Here is a 21183-nt window from a genome sequence, read left to right on the forward strand (position 1 = left end):
TGTAGAGGCAAAATAAACTCCCTTCTGTTCCCACTTGTTAAGTCACAGCTGCACTGGGTACCAGGATCTACTCATCGCTCCGGGGAAAGACACCAAAGAGCATTCCTGACAATTTTTTTTTTTTTTTTTTTTTTTTTTTTTGCAGCTGGGTCCTGTATGGGGGGTTGGGTAAAGATGCTTAAGAGTAAACAGAAATCGCTTAGTCAGCAACTGTAGATTACAGGGGAGGTAAATGTAAACAGTCTGGTACCCAGGGGGTGGGGCAGCCTGCTCAAGAGCCTTCCAAGGAACCAGGATGCCAGGTTCCATCCAAGTAGGAGGTAAACAGTTGTCCCCCCTTAATTGGAGTAGCATAGCTTCAACCCTAGAAAGACAAATTTGCTGACTCAGGGCAGAATTAATATCAATTGAATTTATTACAAGTTACTAAGCTGCAAGGCACATTACAGTGTTCTGTTAACTACAGAAATGTAGAAAGGACAAACAGAGCAAGTTCTCCATGTCTAGCATTTCGCTCTACTGTTCAAAAGCATCCGTGCATCAATAAAGCCAAAACAAAACGACACGTGAAGATCCAACACATTCAGGTCAGTAGAAACAAATCAAAACATTTTCCCCCTTCACAAACTTGCAACAAAAAAAAAAAAACCAAACAAACCACCCATCCCCTCCCAACACCCCCCTTACCATTTTGCAAACAAAACAGGAAAACAAAACAGAACAGAACAAAATTAAGTATAGACTTCAACACTGGGGCTGTTTAGAAAGAAGACGCTTTTTACCATTTTATAGTATCAATGTTTTTTTGTATTTTTGTATTTTATTTTATTTTTTTTTTTAGGCAGCAACACTGGCCTTGGCAAAACAAAAAACGACAAAATCTCTTCTTTTGTGTGTTTTCCTTTCAGAGTGCATAACATTTACAAAAATACACACCAGCAGCAGTCGTTGCTAAGGGCTATTAATTCTGTACCTAGGCAAACATTCTGCCACCAAATAAATGCTAACGAATATGATGCGAAAGACCCAATCAATATTATACTGCTTAACACAAACCAGCTTATCCTTCAAATGAAGAAGTTACATACCTGTTTCAAAATATAGAAACATACGACGAAAATAATGTCTATACATAAGACTAACTTTTTGCAGTTATATTCACAATTCTACATCTTGGTGGATAGGGGAGGTGGAGGCAGGTGGGGGAAGGGCCCTCTAGATTGAAGAGGAGGTGGTCTAGGGCAAAGGAGGTCGCTGCCCTGCGGTTCAAGGGTCTCTCTCTTTTTTCACTTTAACATCCCCAGCTAAGATAGTTGCAATTTCGCCCTGCATGAAGGCCCAAGGTACATTAGACCCGACTAGGGGGCATTTCTCTCCGCTGGGGCAATACACCTCACCTGTGGCCCCCTGGGCCTTGATACTCTCTCTAGAACAAGGGAAACAAAATTTGTGGCTAGGGACAGACGGACACTGAACGAAATGCGTGTCCTCCAAACGTTCGTGGCAAATGGTACAGCAGAGGGGTCCGCTGTTGGCCATAGGGGAATCCGGAATGTTTTGGGGGTGTACTTGGTCCATGCCCGGGTGGGCGCTAGGCGGCGGGGGCGCCACCTGTAAATTCAGGTCCCCATTGCGTGATGCCAGGCGACGCTGGCCCGGCACGGAGGCGGGTGACACCGGGCTGCTGCTGTTTCGCCTAGCAGATGCAGTGGTCGAGTGCACTGAACTGCCGTCCTTGGGCGAATGAGCTGTGCCCAAAGTGTCTGCTACCGACATGAGGGCAGCCATGGGGGACGGACCGTTCTGGGGGGCTGACTCCGGCGGGGTGGTCCGATTGGAATGAGGTCCCAGAGGTGGAGGGGGCGGAGGTGGTCCCCCTGCTGAGTGTCCCGGCGCCGCAAAGCCCCCCGCGGACATCGTGAGCTTCAGCGCCTCGCTCTGGTTTGCCATCCACTGCTGCCTCTGCTGTTCCTCACCGAGCTTCAGTGCGCTTTCAGCTGAGTCTGGAGGCTCCGGGGATGCCTTCCTTTTGCGCAGGCTGGACGCTGCACCCCGGCCCGTGGGCGCCGCGGGTGGCAAGGCTCCAGTTCCTGGAGGTGCGCTGGGGGCGCGGCTGAGACTCACCAGCGCCGTGGGTAGCATGGGACAGCTAGCATCTAGGTAGGGCTGGGGCAGCATGTCCGCGCCGGGCACGCCCTCCTTGAAGAAGCGCACAGCCTCAGGCAGTAGGTCCCCAAGTAGGCGCCAGTCGCCAGAGCCGTGCTTCTTCTCGTACTCCAGGTACTTGAAGCCAGAGGACAGACCCCGGCCAAAGTCCTTCATGCAATCCTGGTACATCTGTTTGGCCACCCCAGACGCGCTGGAGTACACATTGCCGGAGCCCGTGGGATACTCAATGAACAGCTTCAGCTCATAGTCCATGCCCGGCTTAGAGACCGCGTCGAAGGCAAAGACGCGACCCAAAAGCGAGTGGTCCTTCTTGAAGCGCACCTCGTAGGGCGTGCAGCCAGCCAGCGTGAGCAGCGTGTCGCGGACCATCTTGGGCTTGTTGGCCCACTCCTCCGCGCGGTTGCGCAGGCTCTCGCTCAGCTCTGCCAAGGCCTCAGCGTTGCGCTGCTTCTCCTTTAGCTCACGCTCCTGGTCCGTGCTCGACACCGATCCAGGCCTCTTGCCAGCAGCACCCACGCCCACCTCTGCCACCGTCGACGAAGTCGATGATGGAGCGGAGGATACAGTGGCTGACACACCCGGGGGACCCCCGAGACATGCGGGGCCCCCGGGAGCACCCGGAGGTGCTGGAGTCGGGGGCCCTCGGCTTCCCCCCAACCCGTGGGGCGGAGGCAGCACCGCGGCGCTGGCCGGGCCGTTAAGCAGCGTCTGCGGCAATAGGTTGGGGGGCACGGTTAGCTGAGGTCCCCCGCCACCACCCGGGTTGGGCAGCCCGGTCACCAACCCACTATGCGTCCCACGCCGAGAAGCCACCGATGTTGCTGCTGAGGATGAGTTGGGGCTCTGGCGGTTCAGCTCCGGGGGGCCTTCCTCTGGTGCCGGCTTGGGGAAGCCGTTAGGACCTCCCAGGCCGTTGGGCAGCCGGGCGGCGTGGCTGCTGCTCCCCAGACTCACCGGAGGAGGCGGATACTCGAACCGGCTGCGTTGTTCCACCGCAGCGGCGGCGGCAGCCGCGGCGGCCGCTGCGCTCAGGCCATAACGCTCCAGACCGGACGGGGCGGCCAACACTGCAGGTTTGGTGGAACCATCGACGTGGTTGAGCTGCTGCTGTTGCTGCTGTTGTTGCTGCTGCTGTTGCTGTGCGGCGGCAGCTGCTGCTGCCGCTTCCTTGGCGGACAAGGCCACCGTCTTGACCCCGACTGGCGGCGGCGGCCCCGGGGAGCGACCGTCTTGGAAGCAACCGTGAGCCCGCTTCAGCTGGCGTGCTGTCTCGATCACGAATTCTATGCGGTCGGCGCCTTCGTAATTGACGCAACCACGGCATACGGGTTCGGAGAAGTCCCAGATCATGGCCCAGGGCATGCGAGGCAGGTCGCACAGGTAGCAAGACTGTCTTCGGGACGAGGACACCTGCGCCGCCGACATGATGCCAGCCTCGGGGAAGGTAGGCCCCCGCCCGGGCTGTTTCCGAGGCGCCTTCTCCTACGGGAGGACTAGCTGGCTGGGGAAGAAGTCCAGCTGCGGGGGAGGGGGGCGGAGGGGAGCGAGAAAGTTCTGCCCCTGGGGCAGGAGAGAGCGCGAGTCTCCACAGCCGGCGCAGCAGTGCCTCTCTCTCGGCGGGGGCTCCACCACCCAGGCGGCCGACGGGTTCCGCACGCTCCTCGCCCCCACCTCCTACTGCGGCTGTCTGGTCCAGAGAAGAGCACCGGGAGCCTTCTTCCTGGTGCGGCGGATCAGGGCTGCGAGCTCCGGGTCTGGGGGGAGGGGGCTACGGTGTCCGGGGCCGGCTGCCAGTGGCCTCTTGGCCCCCTCCCCGGAGTGATTGAAGCGTGGAAGCGCGGAGGGGTCCCCCTACGATCTGAGTCCTCTCTACGCCAGGCGCCCCGGGGAGAGGGTTAGAAGGTTGTGCCACCCGGTGCCCAGGTCCAATCTTGCTGAAGCCGCTGATTCCCCGGGAGGGCCGGGGGAGGAGGTGGTGGCTGCCAAGAGAGGAGCGTTTCCCCTCCGCAGCGACGGCCGTTGCGCTGGCGGCGTCTGGGTTTGCACGCCGGAGGGAGCCGGCCGCCGCGGCCACCGTTTCCAAGACACACGAGAGCAGAGGAGAGGAGCGCACGCACGCAGGCTCCCACCGCCCCCTGGCCTGAGCACCTCTCCGGCCACAGAGGCTGGCGGCGCTCACGTTGGCTGCAGGGCGCTCGCTCGGCGCCTCCACCCGGGTCGCATCCCTTCCCGCTCTCGCTCGCCTGGAATGTGGGGTTGTGATTGTTACTCTACGTTCCGGAGGCGCGTCTCAGCGCTCCTGCTCGGGCTGCGGCTCGCGCTGTCCCCGGCTTGGCCGCGCGGGATGCCGCCCGGGCGGAGCGCTGACGTCACCGCCATGCTCTGCACCAGTCCCCCACCCCCCCCTTTACACTTCCTCTGTCTGTGGAGCCCACTTGTTGCTCGCGAAAGACGCATGCGCGGCAGCATGCCCAGATTCCTCCCTGTCGGCCCCTCCTCCGCGCCTCCACCCTCTCCTCCCCTCCCCCCTCTTCGGCGGTGTGTGTACCACAGCTGAGGCCCCGGGAGCTAAAGCTGCAAGTCCAGGGTTTGGGTGCGGGGAGGAGGGGGGGTTCGGGGCGGGGAGGCGGGATGAAACAGGCGATGACCTTTCCTTTTCCTGCCTTGCTTTCCCAAGTAACAAAACATTTAAGAGCCACGAGTGTTGTTTCCGATTCCCCGTTTCCCACCCCACCAAAGCCCCAGGCTGTAAAATTAAATGCCCTGTTCGACGAGTTTCACTTTGAATTTCATATAAAGGTATTACCTATTTAATCTGCAATGAGAGCTCCCTCCCCTGTTAATATTACATTCCTTGCCACCATTGGTGCCCAAACACCTGCAGAATTAGCATTTCCCCAATCTTCCAGAAATTACCTTTTTAGATTTGCTTTTGCGACTCAGCCTAAGAATGGAAGCGGAGTTGAGAGAAAGGCGTTAAATGAGCCACCCTCTCCCTGGCCGAACTCTATAACATATTTTGACCGAATGTCTAAAGAAGCTATGAGCACTCAGAGACCTTCTGAATACAGCTGCAGTGGAGGGCAGGGAAGGGGGAGTGTGGAATTGGCCAAACAGGTGAGTGGCTTTCTGGGTTTCATAAAGGGGATGGGGGTGGGGGGGCATTTAACAATACTGGGTGCTAGACCGAGGGAGGGCTTGTTCAGAATGACCCAGGCTCAGAGCTCCATCCTTAGAACCATACATAAATAAAGCATAGACAGTTTTCAAAGTTCCTTCTGTGTGTTGTGATTTCTTTCCACACTGCCCCAGCGCACTTGGAGAGGTCACGATTTCCCTCGCTCTTCTAAGATCATCTCCCATCATCATTGCTTACTGTAAAAACTGATAGGGTTGGTCTGAGCTCTGACCAGAGCATTTCCCTTGGTTTTTCTATTTATTGAGTTTGCTTTTTTCTTATGTAAATTAAGATAATCCCTGTGGAAGTCTGGTGGTGGGGGGGAGGGGATTTGATAAGGCTGGGTTGGGCCTACCGGGTTGGAATTTCTTCACTGTTGCTACCCCGGGCTTTGTAACCTTGAGCTCTGTTTATATAATACTTTCCTTCTGCAAAATGGAATTATCTCAGCTTGATGGGTTGTTGGAGACTTCATTTTGTGCCTTGTGTTTGTGACAGACTACTCTGAGACAGGTAAAAAGATAAGTACTAGGCAAGTAATTCCTTTGCTTCAGCTTATTGTTTTCACTATAATATAGATACATTATATAAAGAGGTATTTATGTTATTAAACCTGTAATGCCTTATACAAAGTAGGTTCCATTCCATTTTGCAGACTAGGACAATAGAGAGTCTGAAGTTATTGCAGCAGCTGGTCTGGGATCTAAATCCAGTAAGTTTGGTTTGAGAGGTGGTGGTGCACACAAGCTAAGACTCCCAGACATGATGATGTAGGGGGCCAAGATTTTCTATCAGCATCCCATTTTTTTGTTACATACAACCTTGTATATAAAGTGCTATGCAAGTGCCCCTTCATAATGAGCCCTTAGGGTCCAACTCCAGACTGTACTACTGAATTCTTCCACATAGAGAAGCTGTGACGATGTCGCTGTGCAGACTGAAGAAGCATAAATGAACCACCAAACAGTATGAAGACCTCATGATTGCACTCACAGGAAACTGCCACAGTCAGACACTAGTGCTGATGATCTCGCTACTGTCACTGGCTAACCTGTGACAGTATTAAGGTGCATGAGGCATTATGATCATTACTTATGACCGCTATTACAGTCAGTTGAAGCAACAAGAAATACTTTAATTTTGACACTTGATCTCCAGAAGCAATTCGGGCGTTTTCCCAGCATCAAGATCTTCATTCTGGGTTCTAAGTGCAACGGAAGGGAGAGCTTGCAAGGAGAAGGAGAAGAGCCCTTAGGGAGCTGCTTTCATCTCAGAGCAACCCAGTTTCTGTTTTAAAAAAAAAACAGTGAGCTCACTGTGTGCTCCAGAGCAATAATCAACTTAGCCTGGCTGGCTTGAAGCAGAGTGCTGTGTGGCGAGCTGCTCAGGAGTGTCTCTGCACCCTTAGAAGTCACCCTTCCTCATGCCACCACTACCCTGGTGAAAACAGTCCATCCCTACCAGCCCGAACTTTGCCTTGGCTGGTTGACCCATTTCTTTACATTATTTATCTTTCTCTTTATTAAACCAAAACCACTTTAGAAATAACAGCTTAGCCACAGCCCTGCAGACAGACAGCTAGAGAAAGCAAGCTGAGTTCCATGTCACAGTGTTACATTGGGTGCACACACAAATATGTCCCCATCTTCTTGACTCCTTTTACTAAAGACACACACACACACACACACACACACACACACACACACCCCAAAACAAGGTATTTGTGAACACAGCTACGCATCAGCATGCATTTAAACAATCCCATCACAACCCACGCTCTCATGATCCTTTTATTTAAAAATCACAGCTCTCCATCCCCCCTCAAAAAGTATCACCATCTTTCTTGGTGATAAATTGCTTCTTAACCGCGTGTCTCAGACAGCCCTGTTTGTGGATGCATCAGCAATTGGGGAGGTGAGAACTCCAGTGTTTGGAGGCCCATTCCTCTGCTCTTGCAGCAGTACTGTGATCTCTTGGGAAGCACTAATCAAGGGAGGTGAGAAGTGGGGGAAGCAGAGACACAACTCTGGCGCTAGGTTCTGGGGGCACAACCAACTACAGAGACTTGTAGAGCAAGGTATAAAGTGTTAGCCCGAAGCCCCACAAAGCAAAGTTCCTTTTTTTTTTTTTTTTTTTTTTTTTTTTTTTTGGTTTTGGTTTTGGTTTTTGGTTTTTCCAGACAGGGTTTCTCTGTATAGACCTGGCTGTCCTGGAACTCATTTTATAGACCAGGCTGACCTCGAACTCAGAAATCCTCCGCCTGCCTCTGCCTCCCCAGTGCTGGGATTAAAGGCGTGGGCCATCACGCCCCGCGCAAAGTTCCATCTTAATAGCTGTTTTCTTCTCAGCTTTCCATCTAAGATAGCTCAGACAACACTGATCTAAACTAGAGCAAAAGGTCAGCTTTCCACTTGGCCTTTGCGGAGCAACATTGCCTAGTGTTAGGCGGGTGAAGGGTTGTCAGGATCTTCAGCACTTCCATGCATCCCGGCGACTCCGGCCCGCCCTCAAAGGCCCCCTCAGTTTGGAACCCAAATGGGGCGGGGTCAGGGGTGCTCTTGGCGTGCAGGCTCTCCAGGCCGAGGCTGAACCTCGCGTCACCCCGCTGCAAAGCGCGCCGCCAAGCGCTCCGCAGAGAGAAAAGCCTTTTTTGGTAACACACAGTAAGCAGTGCCCTGTTCTTTGGCCTGCGAGCCGCTTAAGAGTAGTTGAAAACAAACCTGTGGGCTGGGCCCTCCTTTGGCCTTGGCGAGGCTAGGAATCGCCTTGCGCCAGGAACCCCAGGGGTGCGGCCGGTTATTGAGCTTTGCAAACCCCCAGGGCAAAGGGGCTGTGGGGGCTGGAGGCTGCTGTGTGATTTACACATTTACTCCTCAGTCGGATCCGTGGCGGAAGTATTTGCCTTTCCCTAAAGGATTAATCTTGGTATTAAAAAAAAAAAGTATTGAGTTAGTCCAGGGCATAGGGTTACACAAGAGCCACTAGAGCATGAAATCCCAGGAACAACGTGATTCGCTGAGAAGCCCTGGGGAGCTGAGCCTGCACCGCCCGCCAAGACCTGCCCAGCCTCGGGCGCATGGGCAAGTCGAGCACTTAGAGAGAAATTGGGGAGAAGGCAAGGGCGGGCGGGCGGGCGGGCGGGCAGAGGGGTTGGGGTTGGCACAGTGGCCGAAAAACCGATCCGGTCTCAGGCTGTTTTCTTCCTGGAGGGGCGGAGACCAGGGAGGGGAAAAAAAGGCGCAGAAGAGGGGGTAGTCGAGACTAGTTCCTGCCTCCCGGCATCCTCTTCTTGCTGTCGTGCCAGGGTTTGGAGGAGCTCCCCGCAAAAGCTGGTGTGTTTCTTACTTCCAAAAAAAAAAAAAAAAAAAAAAAAAGTCTGAAATGAGCTGTCCAGGGAAACGGGCCTAGAGGAAGAGGGTGGAAGATCCAGACAAGGGTGCTATTCACTGATTCAGTTGGAACAAATTTTCAAACCCCCAACAAGGAAACTTGAGAGGAAGGAAGGCTTCGAGTAGGCGGGACCTGTCGCGGTGGTCAGTGGCCATGAAGACCACAGGTGTGCCTCCCCTTGGCCCTCTACTTCTAGGAGCCCTGGGCCTTAAAGGGAAGTTCCCACCAGTCTACAATAATCCTGGGATTTCCACAAGCCAGAGCCTTTGCCGCAGGCACTTTTCTGCCTGGACAGCCAGAAAGTGAGGTCTCCCGAGCAGAAAGCTCCTCCTAGGTCCTCACCATTCCTGGGTCAAGGCTGGTACAGGACAGCCATCATTGCTTTCCTTGAATTGGGTCCATGGGTCTATGGGCTTGCCTGTGCTTAGCAGTTCAGCCTGGAACTCACTGGGCAGAGAGAGGGGGAGGGAGGGAGAGCAAGAAAAAGGGGCGGTACTTGGTACATATTTACATTATGCTGTTAACCTTGGACTTGGCTGACCTTGAGCAAATCATTTGCACTTCATGTTCTGAGTAAAAGTGGAGCTATTACTCCACTTCCTTTGCCTGTCTCATTGGTCTGTGCGGATGACAGCGTATTATAGTATGTTTAATAAAATGTGAGAGAGATTATTACCAATAACTGACATTTGTCCAGGGCTCCAAAAGTGCATTTCCAGACATTATCTCACTGTTCTCCGCCCAAGCCTCTGAGGTGAATGTTATTTTCGTCAGCCTTTGTACAGGTGAGGGACGCTGAGCCAGAGGTAGTCCATCCAGAGTTAGCAAAAGCAGGCCCTTTAGGGGTCCCAGATTCATCTAGGAAGCTTACACAAGAAGAAAAATCCTCTGCCCACAGGACTCTACAGGTTAATGGTCCCACTGTCTCTGTAGGCTGCAAGGTGAGGTATAAATGAGCACCAGTTGTCTTGGAGTTAAAAAAAATCAATCACTATAGAGCTCAGAGCATCACTGAGTAGCCACCCTTTCCCAGCAATCCCCAGACACCTTTCTCTCACTCCTTCGGATTTCTGTGCCCTGGCCGCAGGCAGGGGTGATAGAGGAAAATGTGAAGTTCTTGACCTCAAAGGCTGAAAGGCTGAGGAAGCTGCCCAGTTGCCCTCAAGACAGTTTTAAAATGTACGTGTCTGGGACTAGAGAGTGCAGCTGAATGGGAAAGCATTGCCTATCCCGTGCAAGGCCGGCCTTGATTTGGAACCCCAGCACTGAAAGGAAAATGAGTGAGAAAGAACTCAGTGAACCAAGTCGGCGGCGAAGGAGGAAAATAAGAAACATGGATTGGAAAACAAACACATTGTGGGAAAGGTCTCTTTCCAGACCCCAAAGTTACGTCCCAGGCATAATACCCTTTTGCTTTTACCTAAGTGTACTGAAATGCACCTGCCCCTGCAGCCTGGAGGGTTGTAGCATATTAGCCCCCTGCCTTCTATTCAGTTAGTCAATAATTTACCTAGAGAGCACTGCCCCCTAGCCAAGGATAAAACCTAGAGCCTGGAGCACGCAGAGTAGTGCCCTATCTCCAGCCCTTTTTTCATGTTTCCATTGGATCCTTATACGTTGTCTAGGCTCATCCTGAACCCATTCTGTAGCCCACAGGTTTTGAACGTGTGGTCTTCTGCCTCGCCTTCCACAGTGGCTGTGGACTAAGAGATCTGTACGATCAGGCCTGGTTCTTAGCACTTTCTGTCTCAGTGCTGGGTATCTAAAGCCCAGAATGGAGCCAGCTTCCATTGCTCCTAGGTGTCCTAGTTTCCTGATGCAGTAGCCCCCCAAAGCCGGAAGAGGCAGCAACACTGTGCAGGACTTCCTGCAGCAGTGGGACTGACTCCGGCAGCAATCTGTTTGTTCTCTTCAGCTTTGGTTTCTCACCTGTCCGTCCTAAATTATGTTCTGCCTTCAGACCATCCCTTCGAGTTCCCGACTGTAATGTGGAGGCCTGGAGGGCAGGTAAAAAGGCCAGTCCTGACCCAGATCTCGTCCAGCACTCAACCCTTCCAGGTGAAAGAGGAAAGTCAGGCCTGGTGCTACACCCTGTCCTCCACATTCTTTGTTCCTTGGCAGGTTTCCTCGAGGTGACCAGCCTAGCACCTTGTTGGTGTGACAGACAAAATAAGCAAGGACTGCCTCTCATCTCAGCCTAGGAGCGGGAGCAAGACAATATAGCACACTTGGGCCCTTCTTCTGGGCTCTCCTAGAGACAAGGGCTTCCCCTCCCGTGTGTGTGTGTGTGTGTGTGTGTGTGTGTGTGTGTGTGTGTGTGTGTGTGTGTTTTGTGGGGATGTGGATGAAGACAAAGCTGTTAAAGTGTTAAAGATTTATTTAGTGCCTTTAGGTTTTTTTGTTTTGGCCAATTTGCAAAGAAAGAGGCAATGACCCCTCTTTTTAAAAAAATTAAAAAAAGAGAGAACAAAAAACCAAAACAAAACAAAAATCAAAAAAACAAAACTAGGCAGGAAGTGCGCAGGGCCTGAGTGGCGGGGACTAAGGGTGTAATTACAGGGTTTTTGTTCAGCATTTTCGTGTAATTAAACCCGAAGGAAAGCGAGCCTGGCCCTGACTTCTTGGATACAAGGGAGATTAGAGCTGCCTGGATGTCGGGGCTTGAAGGCAAGCAGTGCGGAATGGATCCGCTTTTCAGCGAAGAGGCGGACTTCTCACCTTCAATACTATTTTTATATTCGTTTTCCAAAAGGTAGTCTATCATTCATCTTTTATTCGGTGCCACTGCGCTCTCCTTGGTGACATTTCCCAGCCGTGCGCAGCCTTCTAGGCACTGATTTGCCTTTCCGCCCACTCTCTCCCCCCTCCCACTTTTACATATTGCCAATTTCTGCCTGGTTGCTCACACAATATCCCCGCTGCAAAATCCACAGCCAGCTTTCTTGCCTCGGGAGTTTCGATCCCAGCGACCTCCGACTCCGCCAAATAGTCTCTCCTTTTGTTTTGCCCACAGTCTGGCTTCCCCCGTTATGCTTTATAATAAGCTCTACAGCGGCCGCCCCAACTCGGCATTCTCTGCTACTGCCTTGGTTTCCCTTGATCGAGAGCAGGTTCTGCGCCCACGCGCTGGGGGATGGGCTGTCGCGCCTAGAGCACAGCTTTGTAGATGGTCCGAAACCGTGTGGCGCGCACCGGTTTTGCTCTCTTCTTCTCCTTTAAGCCTTCCGTGGCCCAGTGGCGCGCCCTGGACATTAGGAACTGGCAGGAAGAAAAGATCCACTGTCTACCCACTCTATTAAGGGCAGGAAACCTGACCTACCCCTAAACCACCGGTGCGGGAGGAGGGGCACTTGCATTTCTCCCTGAGGGCAGGCTTTGCGGTGCCCCCCCCCCCCCATTCCTACCCTCTCTCCCATGCCCGCAGATTACCTCCCGCAGCCCCTTCACCTACTCTTCCCAAGAACAGATTGTTTATCAGGACAGGCAGCCAAGAAGCCTACTCCTGTTTCTGGCCTCTGCCAAAGATTAATCACACTTGGGAACCTCACAGAACTTGACTGTTGGGGCGGGGCCGCGAGAGGGGGAGTAGTTTAAAAGGAGAGAGACCAATGAATTTGACATTTGACATTTGACAAGCAGACCAAATGGGGCTACTGACACCTCTTTCCTTCTCAGCTTCAAGGACCCAATTGTATTTCGTTCCCATTCCCTCTCCCCCACCCCACCCCACCCCCTCTCTTTCTCCAAGCCCCCCTCCTCTTTCAACTCTTCAAATTTGATGCTTTAATAGTACTGACTTGCTTTTAATTCTTATTAGCATTCTCAGCTGGTGTGTGTGTGTGTGTGTGTGTGCGCGCGCGCGCGCGCGCGTGCGCGTTGGGGCCTGGCAAGACATACTCACAGACTGGACTGCCTGACAAATCCCTTCTTTTCTCTCTTTTCATCCTTCTCTTTGAAATGACATCAAGATGGACTGGGGGGGGGGGGGAGTGCTGGTGGATGAAGGCGAAGGCATGGAAAAAGAAGAGGGAGGGGGACTAATTTATGTGCTTTTCTAAGGCAGCTAGTAAAATTCCTAAGGGAGAACGAATGCCAAAATTGACTGTCTTGGTGGATTTAGACCCAATCGTCAGGGTGAATCACGCCAGGGCTTTGCCCTGGACCTGCAGCCTGGGGGAGGGGGGGGGGCGGGCACAGAAAACATCCCCGGGACTGGGATGTGCCTTTCTGAAATGGGGAAGGAATGGCTATGTGCACTCACCAGATCTCTCTCCATCAGATTTGTTTTTCTGTAATTCGTTGCAAGATGGATTTTTTTTTGGGGGGGGGGAGGTCAAGGCTCCGATAAAGAAAAGCCAGGGTAGAGAACTCTCTATTAAACATGACCCCCAACGGGAAGGTGCAAAGCCATTTGATCCAAGATAGAGATATCTCCACCCCGGATTCCCCCTCCCCTCTGCTTTGCAACTCAGCAGACATCAGGTTAGCAAAAGGTAATAAATAGTGCTCACACAGCAGGGTCTGGACCAGTGAAAACAGTTTACTGAAATTAATGGGCCTCGCTTGAACCAAAACCTCCACTTTGGAATTAATGCCAGACATAGTTTTCCTGAACTCTATCCAACCGCCTAAGCGGCAGACAATTTTTGTTCTATTTGTGCAGGAAATAAAGCTCAAGCCCTTGATCTCAGTGTAGATTTTCATGTAAAGAAAGAAAGAAAAAAATTAGCACAGTAAAAATTGTGTCGGTTCCCACTTTCTGCCAGTAGAAGCCCGGGTGCTCTGGGTGCTCTTGGGTGGTGCAGGGTCAAAGTTATCTGGTAAACTTTGCATTGAAAAATCATCTCCCAATTCCCTCCCCATCTCGAGCTTGTGAGCTTTCATCATGACGTCTGAGAGAACCAAGAAAGCGGCCAGAAACGGTTCAGCTCTCAGTAACCACCCTCTTCCCCACGGCTTAGAAAAGCTGGATGTGGACGTTTTGTATTCGTTTCCAAGACTCTCCACACCCCATGCAGCTCCGGTCTGTCCACCCAGCACCCTCCTCCCGCCCCCATGCTCTACCCCACCCAGTACTTAGGGTGTTTCTAGTTCTGAAGCCGCTTTCTATTTTTTTTTTATTAATGCACGTTTTGTTTTTTGTTTTTAAGGTTGAAAGGCACACATGCCATGCGTTTCCATCCAGTGGTTATGGGGTTAAGGCAGGTACAGCGGGAACCCGCTGTCAGGGTCTGAACCTACTCTAAACCCTCCATTATTGAGAAAAGCCCGATCGTGGACAGACGGTGTTCTGGTTCTTATTGTACAGTCTGCACTGGTGACACAGGACATGTGGAAAATTTTGAGAGCACTGCGGTGAATGGTGTGTGTGTGGGGGGGGGGGGGGAGCGCGAGCGGGGGGGGGGGAGGAGGGGAGGGAGCGAGTTACTTTTTAGCTTCCGCTAAGTACTTGGCAGCTTGCCAAGCCCGGAGGATTCTGGGAAGTGAAAACCTCCCCAGTATAAACTGCCAGCTTTAAGCAGCCCTGACAGTTCTGCTCCTTCCAAACTTGGCAGCCGTTCAAAGTGCTCTTTCATTTGAAATGCTGGAAGCCTGCCATGTGCAATGCAGATTTGCGGTGCCTGTGCGCAGAAGGAACTGATAAATGCCGTTGCAGTTGCCATGGGGACAGGAGGCTATCAGAATGGCCTTGTGATCCGCAGCCTCTCAACGCGGCAGGCTCTCCCGCCCGCCCGCCCGCCCGCCCGCCAGCCCCTCCTCCCTCTCTAGTCAGTGAGATGGTGAAATAAATGTTCTGGAAAAAGGTTAACCCTCCCGGCTCTGGCTTGCAATCAGCGAGGGGGTTAACCCCTTCAGACTTTCCCGGCCGTAAATGCTTGCCTGGAGCAGAGCTGAAAAGCATCTTTGGGTGGGTTACCATTCTTCTCCCACCCCCCAGTCAGTCCTTCTGCTCCCCGGAGGGTTTTCGGAAAGCTGTGTTTTTAATAGAGCTTTTCAGCAAGCCCAAGTGTAAGGCTTTGAGTCATCAGAACCCGGATGTAAACACAGCAGCCCTACATTCTGCACAGTTTGCGTGTATTTTATCTTTTTTTAATAATATTTAGCTGGCAACTTAAAACTGCAAGCATGCCAGCTATTTTAGCCAGCCGCTTACATCATGTGGCCTCCATCTTTGGGAGAGTGGTTGCCGGTCCTTGCCTTGTTTCTCAGGTCCCCGCCCCACACTGCAGGCAATCTGGGTCCTTCTGGAGGCATCTTGTTGCCACTTAGCAAACCCCGACCCTTAGAGCATGACATCAGCTGAGCAACAAAGACAGAGAGGACAGGTTCCTGACAGAGACAAGACATTGGGTGAGTCAAGGTGAATCTGATCTGTCTTTTATGCTGCAGTTTCAGGTGACTTCGTGTGAGGGTGCACTAGCCTCGGATAATCCACCCCACTCCACCGCCCCCCCCCCCCTTCCACAAGCTGCTATTTGAAACACAGCCTGATTCAATGTACAGAAACAAAACAGTGTGTTCAAGATCTGGTATATTTTCAGGTCCATAATGCCAACTCTACGGGTGGCCTGTTTAATGGGGAAAAAATTAAATACCCCAGCCAAGACCTATGGAAACCAAAGAGGGTTAGCGATTTATTTACACTGGGGTGGAAGGGGTGAGCAATATTTCTTTCTTGCTCACTATTTCCTGAAGGCTTCCTAGACATAAACCTTGGTTAATATCCCAGAAAGAAGACATATTTTTCTCCATGGTTTTCAATATTTTCTGCTAAATATATTCCTGTGAACTGTTTACCCAGAGTCTCAGCTTTCAGACCTTTATGTACTTGTAACACCTTGAGGACATTCCTCTGGGGTTAGGGGGAGGGGTGTGTGTTCATTAAAGAGGACTCTAACATGCTGGCCAGCCTGAGGCACAGGGCGGGGGGGGGGGGGGGGCTGTATTTAGGTCTATCTGCATAAGGTGGTTTCAAGTTGAAGGAATAGTTAGAGACCTTTTTCGTTTCAATTATGGCAAGATAACCACAGAACATGGGACCTGTCTAGGTGTTTCTTCCTAGGTATCTACTGCCATGGAAGCCCAAAAGGCAAAAGACTAGACCTGTCCCAGTTGGTGGAGGCTTACCTGCCAAGTCTTTGAGCCTACCTGATTGTATGGGTGCCCGGTCATGATTGCCTTTGCCTTTTGGTCAGGGCCATTGTTTGGTCTCAATGGAATTTTTCGAATCCTAAATACCCCCTTCCAAATAAATAATCAATAAAACCCATTTGCTCCACCTTCCTTACAGATCCAGACTTGAAGGGTTAGTGTTCAAACACACTTTTAAGGAGCTATTGGCTCTTGAGACATCTCAAGATGGGTCTGGCATAGAATTACACTAAAGCTGAGGCAGAAATCAGGTGATTCAGAACCTTGCCTCCCCCCCCTCCCCCCCTCCCCCCCTCCCCAGACAGGGCCAGGCAGCTGGGATTTTGGCTCATGCAGCTGCTAAGCTTTGGCAAGCTAAGAGCATATTCGTGGTGGTGATTCCTCTCCCAGGTTGACGGACACGTTTCTGTACTGAGCTCAGCCATGTTTCCTGACTGTGCGTGAATCACAGGCTGTATTTTTAACTCAGGGGCTGCTGGGGATGGTTTTAAAGTGGAAGCAGATCCTGGTTCGTTCTGTCAACAGGGTCCAGGGATAAAGGATCTGTCTGAAGTCCTTGTCACTTACAGTTTGGGCCCCGTTATCGCCCTGACAGATGCAGCCAGGTGTCCCAAAAGGCAAAGGATACCATGTTTACCCTTCTAGCTCATCCTCCTTAAATGCTCCTGATGTTTTGCTTGTTTGCTTGCTGGCATCTGGGAAAAAAATTGAAAAAAAAAAAAAAAAGCCAATTTGGAGCCCTAGAGTGACTTCTCAGACAAAGCAAGCTCCAGGATTCCAAAGAGCATTCACACTGTCTGTGTTCTGTTCTGCTACAGCAAGTGCCATCCCAGAGGGGCAGCCTGCGGTATGGCCTCTCTTATACCAGGGGAGAGCCAGATTTCCAGAAATCCACGGATTAGAAGGGTCTGTGGGGCTACTTGGGGAGTGGCTGGGGGGAACAATTCCCTTTTGTTTTGTTGTCTGCCATGTGACCAGAATGCTGCCAGCTAATTTTAACCCCACCAAAGGACTGCTGGGAACCAAAAAAAAAAAAAAAAAAAAAAAAAATCTTACGTCTGGAGAGAGATTCTGTGGCTGGATAAAAGCTTTCTCAGCCTGTGTTCCTTCCTGTTTCGCTTTCCAAACTTGCATTATCGGTAACCTGAAAAATGATGAGTTTCACCAAATTCCTGGATATTGCACAAGAGGACAATGAGGCTATTTTGGGGGTTGTGAGTGTATCTGGCACCGACCCCGGAAGCCATTGTTTTCAGGAGGGAGAATGTTTTAGGGTTTCCTGGTGCTTTCCTTCTAGAGTCTCAAGGGCTCAGGGGACACTGTCAGGGGCAGAGGCAAGTGCAGCTTCCATGGGTAACCCTGTAGACTGTATTTTGAAAGGGCCAGTATGGGAAGTGGGTGGTTAGACCAGTGGAATGGGGCAAAAGTCTCTCTCTCTCTCTCTTTGCAAAGGAGGGCATATGTGGCTATGTGGATCATTTGAAGTGGGAGAGACAGAGGGAAGGGATAAGAAGAGACACAGCTCACTATATAGCTCTGAGGCCTGATGTCTCCTGGGACAGAGGCCACCTTTTCTCCATACTCACTTTCAAACCCTGGAGCTGATGGAAGAATGGAAAAGGCCTCTCCCTCTATCTGGCAAATGGAGTCCCTCATCCTTTGTCCTGATTAGTCAGTCCCAAGCCTGCTGAGATGGAACACATTCGGGAGAGTGTGGCTGTGGATGAGGTTGGACTCTCAAATCACAAGCGATGAATTCTTGCTGTCTGGGTGGCCAGCACTCTTAATGAAAAGGCACAGACTCTCAAAATCCAGAATCATCGGCCAGCATGGAGCCAGGCCGCCGGCCACTGCCACTGATCTAAAGCCAAGGAGTAAAGCAACTTCCATTAACCTGAGTATCCACCACTCAGCCCCACCCCACATGATGATATCAGGGTCCAGCACCCCCTACCCTGCCACCCCAACCGGGGGAGCTTGGCGACAGTTGTGCAGACAGCAGCTGAGGCTTCAGCTGCCTAAAATACCATTTGTTCAGTTCTGCTCTGTCTGGCTGACATCTACATATTTAAAGGGCTCTGGTGTGCCTCCCAAGTCCCTTCCTCATCTGAATCCACAGGCAAGGGACATTTGGGAGGGCAGGGGATCTACAAGGGGACTGATACTCCCCTTTCTGCCTCTAGCAGAGGCACTGTCACCTTCCAGGAGGAACCCAGAGCCACATTGGCAAATTGTGTGTGTGTGTGTGTGTGTGTGTGTAGCAATGGACTTATTGGGCATACTTAGGGGGCATAGGTAAGAGACTATTTACAGGAGCGTGGGTGGGTGACCCCCAAACAGCTGTATCACTGCAGTGCCCCACCCCATCTCAGGAGCTGCATCTCAGAGTCTCAGTTTCAATTAATCTTCCCCTTCCCACGTACTTCTTATTGTTTCTGAGGCAGGGTCTCCCTCAGGAGCCCAGGTTCCTAACTCCGCCTTTCAGTCCCTGAATTCTAATTTTGGGCCAGAGAGGCACAAATCCCCAAATTAAGTTTCTGTTTACTGGGGTGTTGCATAGACTTGGTTTTTGTGTTTGTGTTCTGTTATGTTGATGATTGAACCCAGGGCTTCAGGCTTGCTGGGAGAGTACCCTGGAGCTACATTCCCAGCCCCAAGGACTTATTTCATGCAAGATGTCATGCTTTGAATTAAAAAGCCCAGAGCTTAGGTTGGAGTTCAGAGGACCTGAGTTAAATTCCAGCACCCGTACCAAATGGCTCATAAAGGTCTAATGATAGATGTCAACCTCATTTGGCCTCTGCTGGCATGTGTACTCAGACACACATACCTATCCCCTACACACACACACACACACACACACACACACACACACACACACCCTTAATACATCTTTAAGTCAGGCGTGGTGGCACACACTTTTAATCCCAGTACTCGGGAGGCAGAGGCAGGTGGATTTCTGAGTTCGAAGCCAGCCTGGTCTACAAAATGAGTTCCAGGACAGCCAGGGCTACACAGAGAAACCCTGTCTCGAACCCCCCCCCCCAAAAAAAAGTCCCAGAGCTCATGAATAAGCAGAAATATTTCTGAATCTTCCCAAAGAAATATTTGAATTTGACTTTTTGCATTGCCCCTTGCATATAAGGAGGGTGGGGGTGGGGAGAATAAACCTGGCCAAGGCCTTTAATCTCTGTAAGACCTCCTAGAATCCTACCGGTTTTCCCTAGGACAACAGCCCACTCCTGTGGACTTATAGACATGTAGAGGAGAACCAGAGTCAGCTCCTGGGCTTCCTGGGTTTCTGGACTTCCGGCAGGGTCTCCACTGTCAGGAGGGGCGTTCCTCCCTTACCTTACAGCCTTAGCCTTAGGATTTCTGGCAGTTTCCTAAGAACTCCACAGCTGGAATCCAGCTGCTTGGGGTGGAGTAAGTTGAACTCTTGGTAGGTCAGCAGGGTGAGCAAGGGCAGGGTCTGTTGGAAGGTTGGGAAAGTCCTTGCCTGAGCCAGAACTCAGGAATGTGCTGGGACCTCTGCTGAGAAAACCTTCCAGATGGGGGAGGGAAGGGGAAAGTGTCTGCCTTCTGGGTAAATTTTTTTTTTTAAATCACCCCAGGGAGGTGGACTGTTTTGAAACTGTCTTTTAATGTGAATGTTTAAATTGACCTGGAAATTTCCTCCCTTTTCTGTCCCTACAGTTCGAATCTGTTCCGCTGCGCAGTAACCAACAGGGACATTTGCCTTAGGGTCGCTCTTCCTTCGCCTCTTTGAATGTTTTAAAAAAAAATTACTGTTGTTGTTATCTTTAGTTCGGGGAAACTTTTGGATGCTTTCCAGGCTGCGGCTATAGAAGTTTCCAGGAAAATGGAAAAGCAGCATTAGTGTTTTGGACCTGTCTGGGTCGTGGGCTAGACGTGTTGTTTTTATTTTTTATTTTAATTTTTTTTAGAATGCATGCAATAAGGGCAGCCAGGTCCTGTGAGAGAAGCCAGCAAGGCAGAAGGGCCTAAGAGCATCCTAAAGCCCAGAGACAAACGTGGAGTTTAGCTGACCTTCCTCTTCTTGAGCCGCAGTCACAATTGTGGGTTGACACTTCAGGTGTTGGGTGTGGAGGGAAGTGAGAACTTCAAGCCCAAGCCATCGGAGAGGCAGGTGGGCCAGGGAAACAGTCTTGGGTGTTCACATTTTAGAAACTTGTAGCCCACATCAGAAGGCTACAAATCAGTGAGCCAGGTCCCAAGGTGGCAGGGCCCATTATAGACAGAAGGACAGGGTATGTCTTGGTTCTAAGAAGCATGCACCATGCACCGTGCTTCAAGAGCAAAGAGACAGACAAAGTCAGAGAGTCCCATGTAAAGTCAGAGCTGCATCAGGAGGGGAAGAATCAGGTTTTTGCAAAGCAGCTCCTCCTTGCCTGCTCAGGGTTTCTCTGTGTAGCCCTGGCTGTCCTGGAACTCATTCTGTAGACCAGGCTGTCCTTGGACTCACAGAGTTCCGCCTAACTCTGCCTCCCACCACCACCTGAGCATATGTTCAGTTTTTACCTCTATCTTATAAGTGAGAAAGCTGAGACTTAATGATTAAGGAACTGAACTCAGAACACACACAACTGGTAGGTGGTAAGCCATGTTTGAACTCAGGGTTAATTTTGCAGACAGACCTGGGTTTGAGTCCTGATTCATGAGACATATGATTCAGCCAAGCTTGTGTACAGCCAGGTGTTCTCAGCTGATTTCATATGTTTAATTTATCCAGTGGAATGTTGGCCATTTCCTATAACTAGCAGAAAGCTTTGTTACAACTTTGCTGTAGGAATTAAATAGAAACGTGCTTCCATCTGGTAGAGTGGCTACAATACAGCAAGCACTCAGTAGACACCTGAGCACCCCTGTGCTCATCTTTGTACAGCATTATGTAAGCCTTCCTATGATCCTACACAGGTAGGTGGACTGCTCTTAGTTCAGTGGGACCTGGTGTCAATGCCAGGCAGGTGCCTTCCTGTTCTTACAGTATCTGACCTTGGACAGAGTCTCCTTTCTGCTTTAACCCCTCCTGGGTCCGTTACAGTGTTTCCCCCAACCATGCATTGCAGACCACTTTACCTGCCTGCTTAACAATCTTCCAGAGTCCTCAGCCTGGAGCACGGGGCTTCTGGGAAACCTCCTGCAATTCTTTCTGTTTTCCCTCCTCCTCCTGACCTCACTACTTTTCTACTTTTTTTTTGTTTTTTTGTTTTTTGGAGACAGGGTTTCTCTGTATAGCCCTGGCTGTCCTGGAACTCACTCTGGAGACCAGG

General features: G+C 51.2%; 1 protein-coding gene and 1 long non-coding RNA gene across 2 annotated transcripts; both read right to left on the bottom strand.

Annotated features, from left to right (window-relative positions):
• Positions 1 to 399: 399 nt before the first annotated feature.
• On the bottom strand, positions 400 to 4511 carry Irf2bpl (interferon regulatory factor 2 binding protein-like). Its single transcript, NM_145836.2, has one exon. It carries the CDS (start codon positions 3592 to 3594, stop codon positions 1267 to 1269), a length of 2328 nt encoding a protein of 775 aa, NP_665835.1. The 5' UTR covers positions 3595 to 4511; the 3' UTR covers positions 400 to 1266.
• A 6585-nt stretch (positions 4512 to 11096) lies between these two features.
• On the bottom strand, positions 11097 to 12264 carry Gm26698 (predicted gene, 26698). Its single transcript, NR_166902.1, has 2 exons — positions 12189 to 12264; positions 11097 to 11995 (listed from the first exon to the last, which is right to left on the bottom strand). It is a non-coding gene; the product is annotated as a predicted gene, 26698 (long non-coding RNA).
• Positions 12265 to 21183: the final 8919 nt, after the last annotated feature.

This window comes from Mus musculus, chromosome 12, assembly GCF_000001635.26.
Source record: "Mus musculus strain C57BL/6J chromosome 12, GRCm38.p6 C57BL/6J".
NCBI classification, from domain to species: Eukaryota; Metazoa; Chordata; class Mammalia; order Rodentia; family Muridae; genus Mus; species Mus musculus.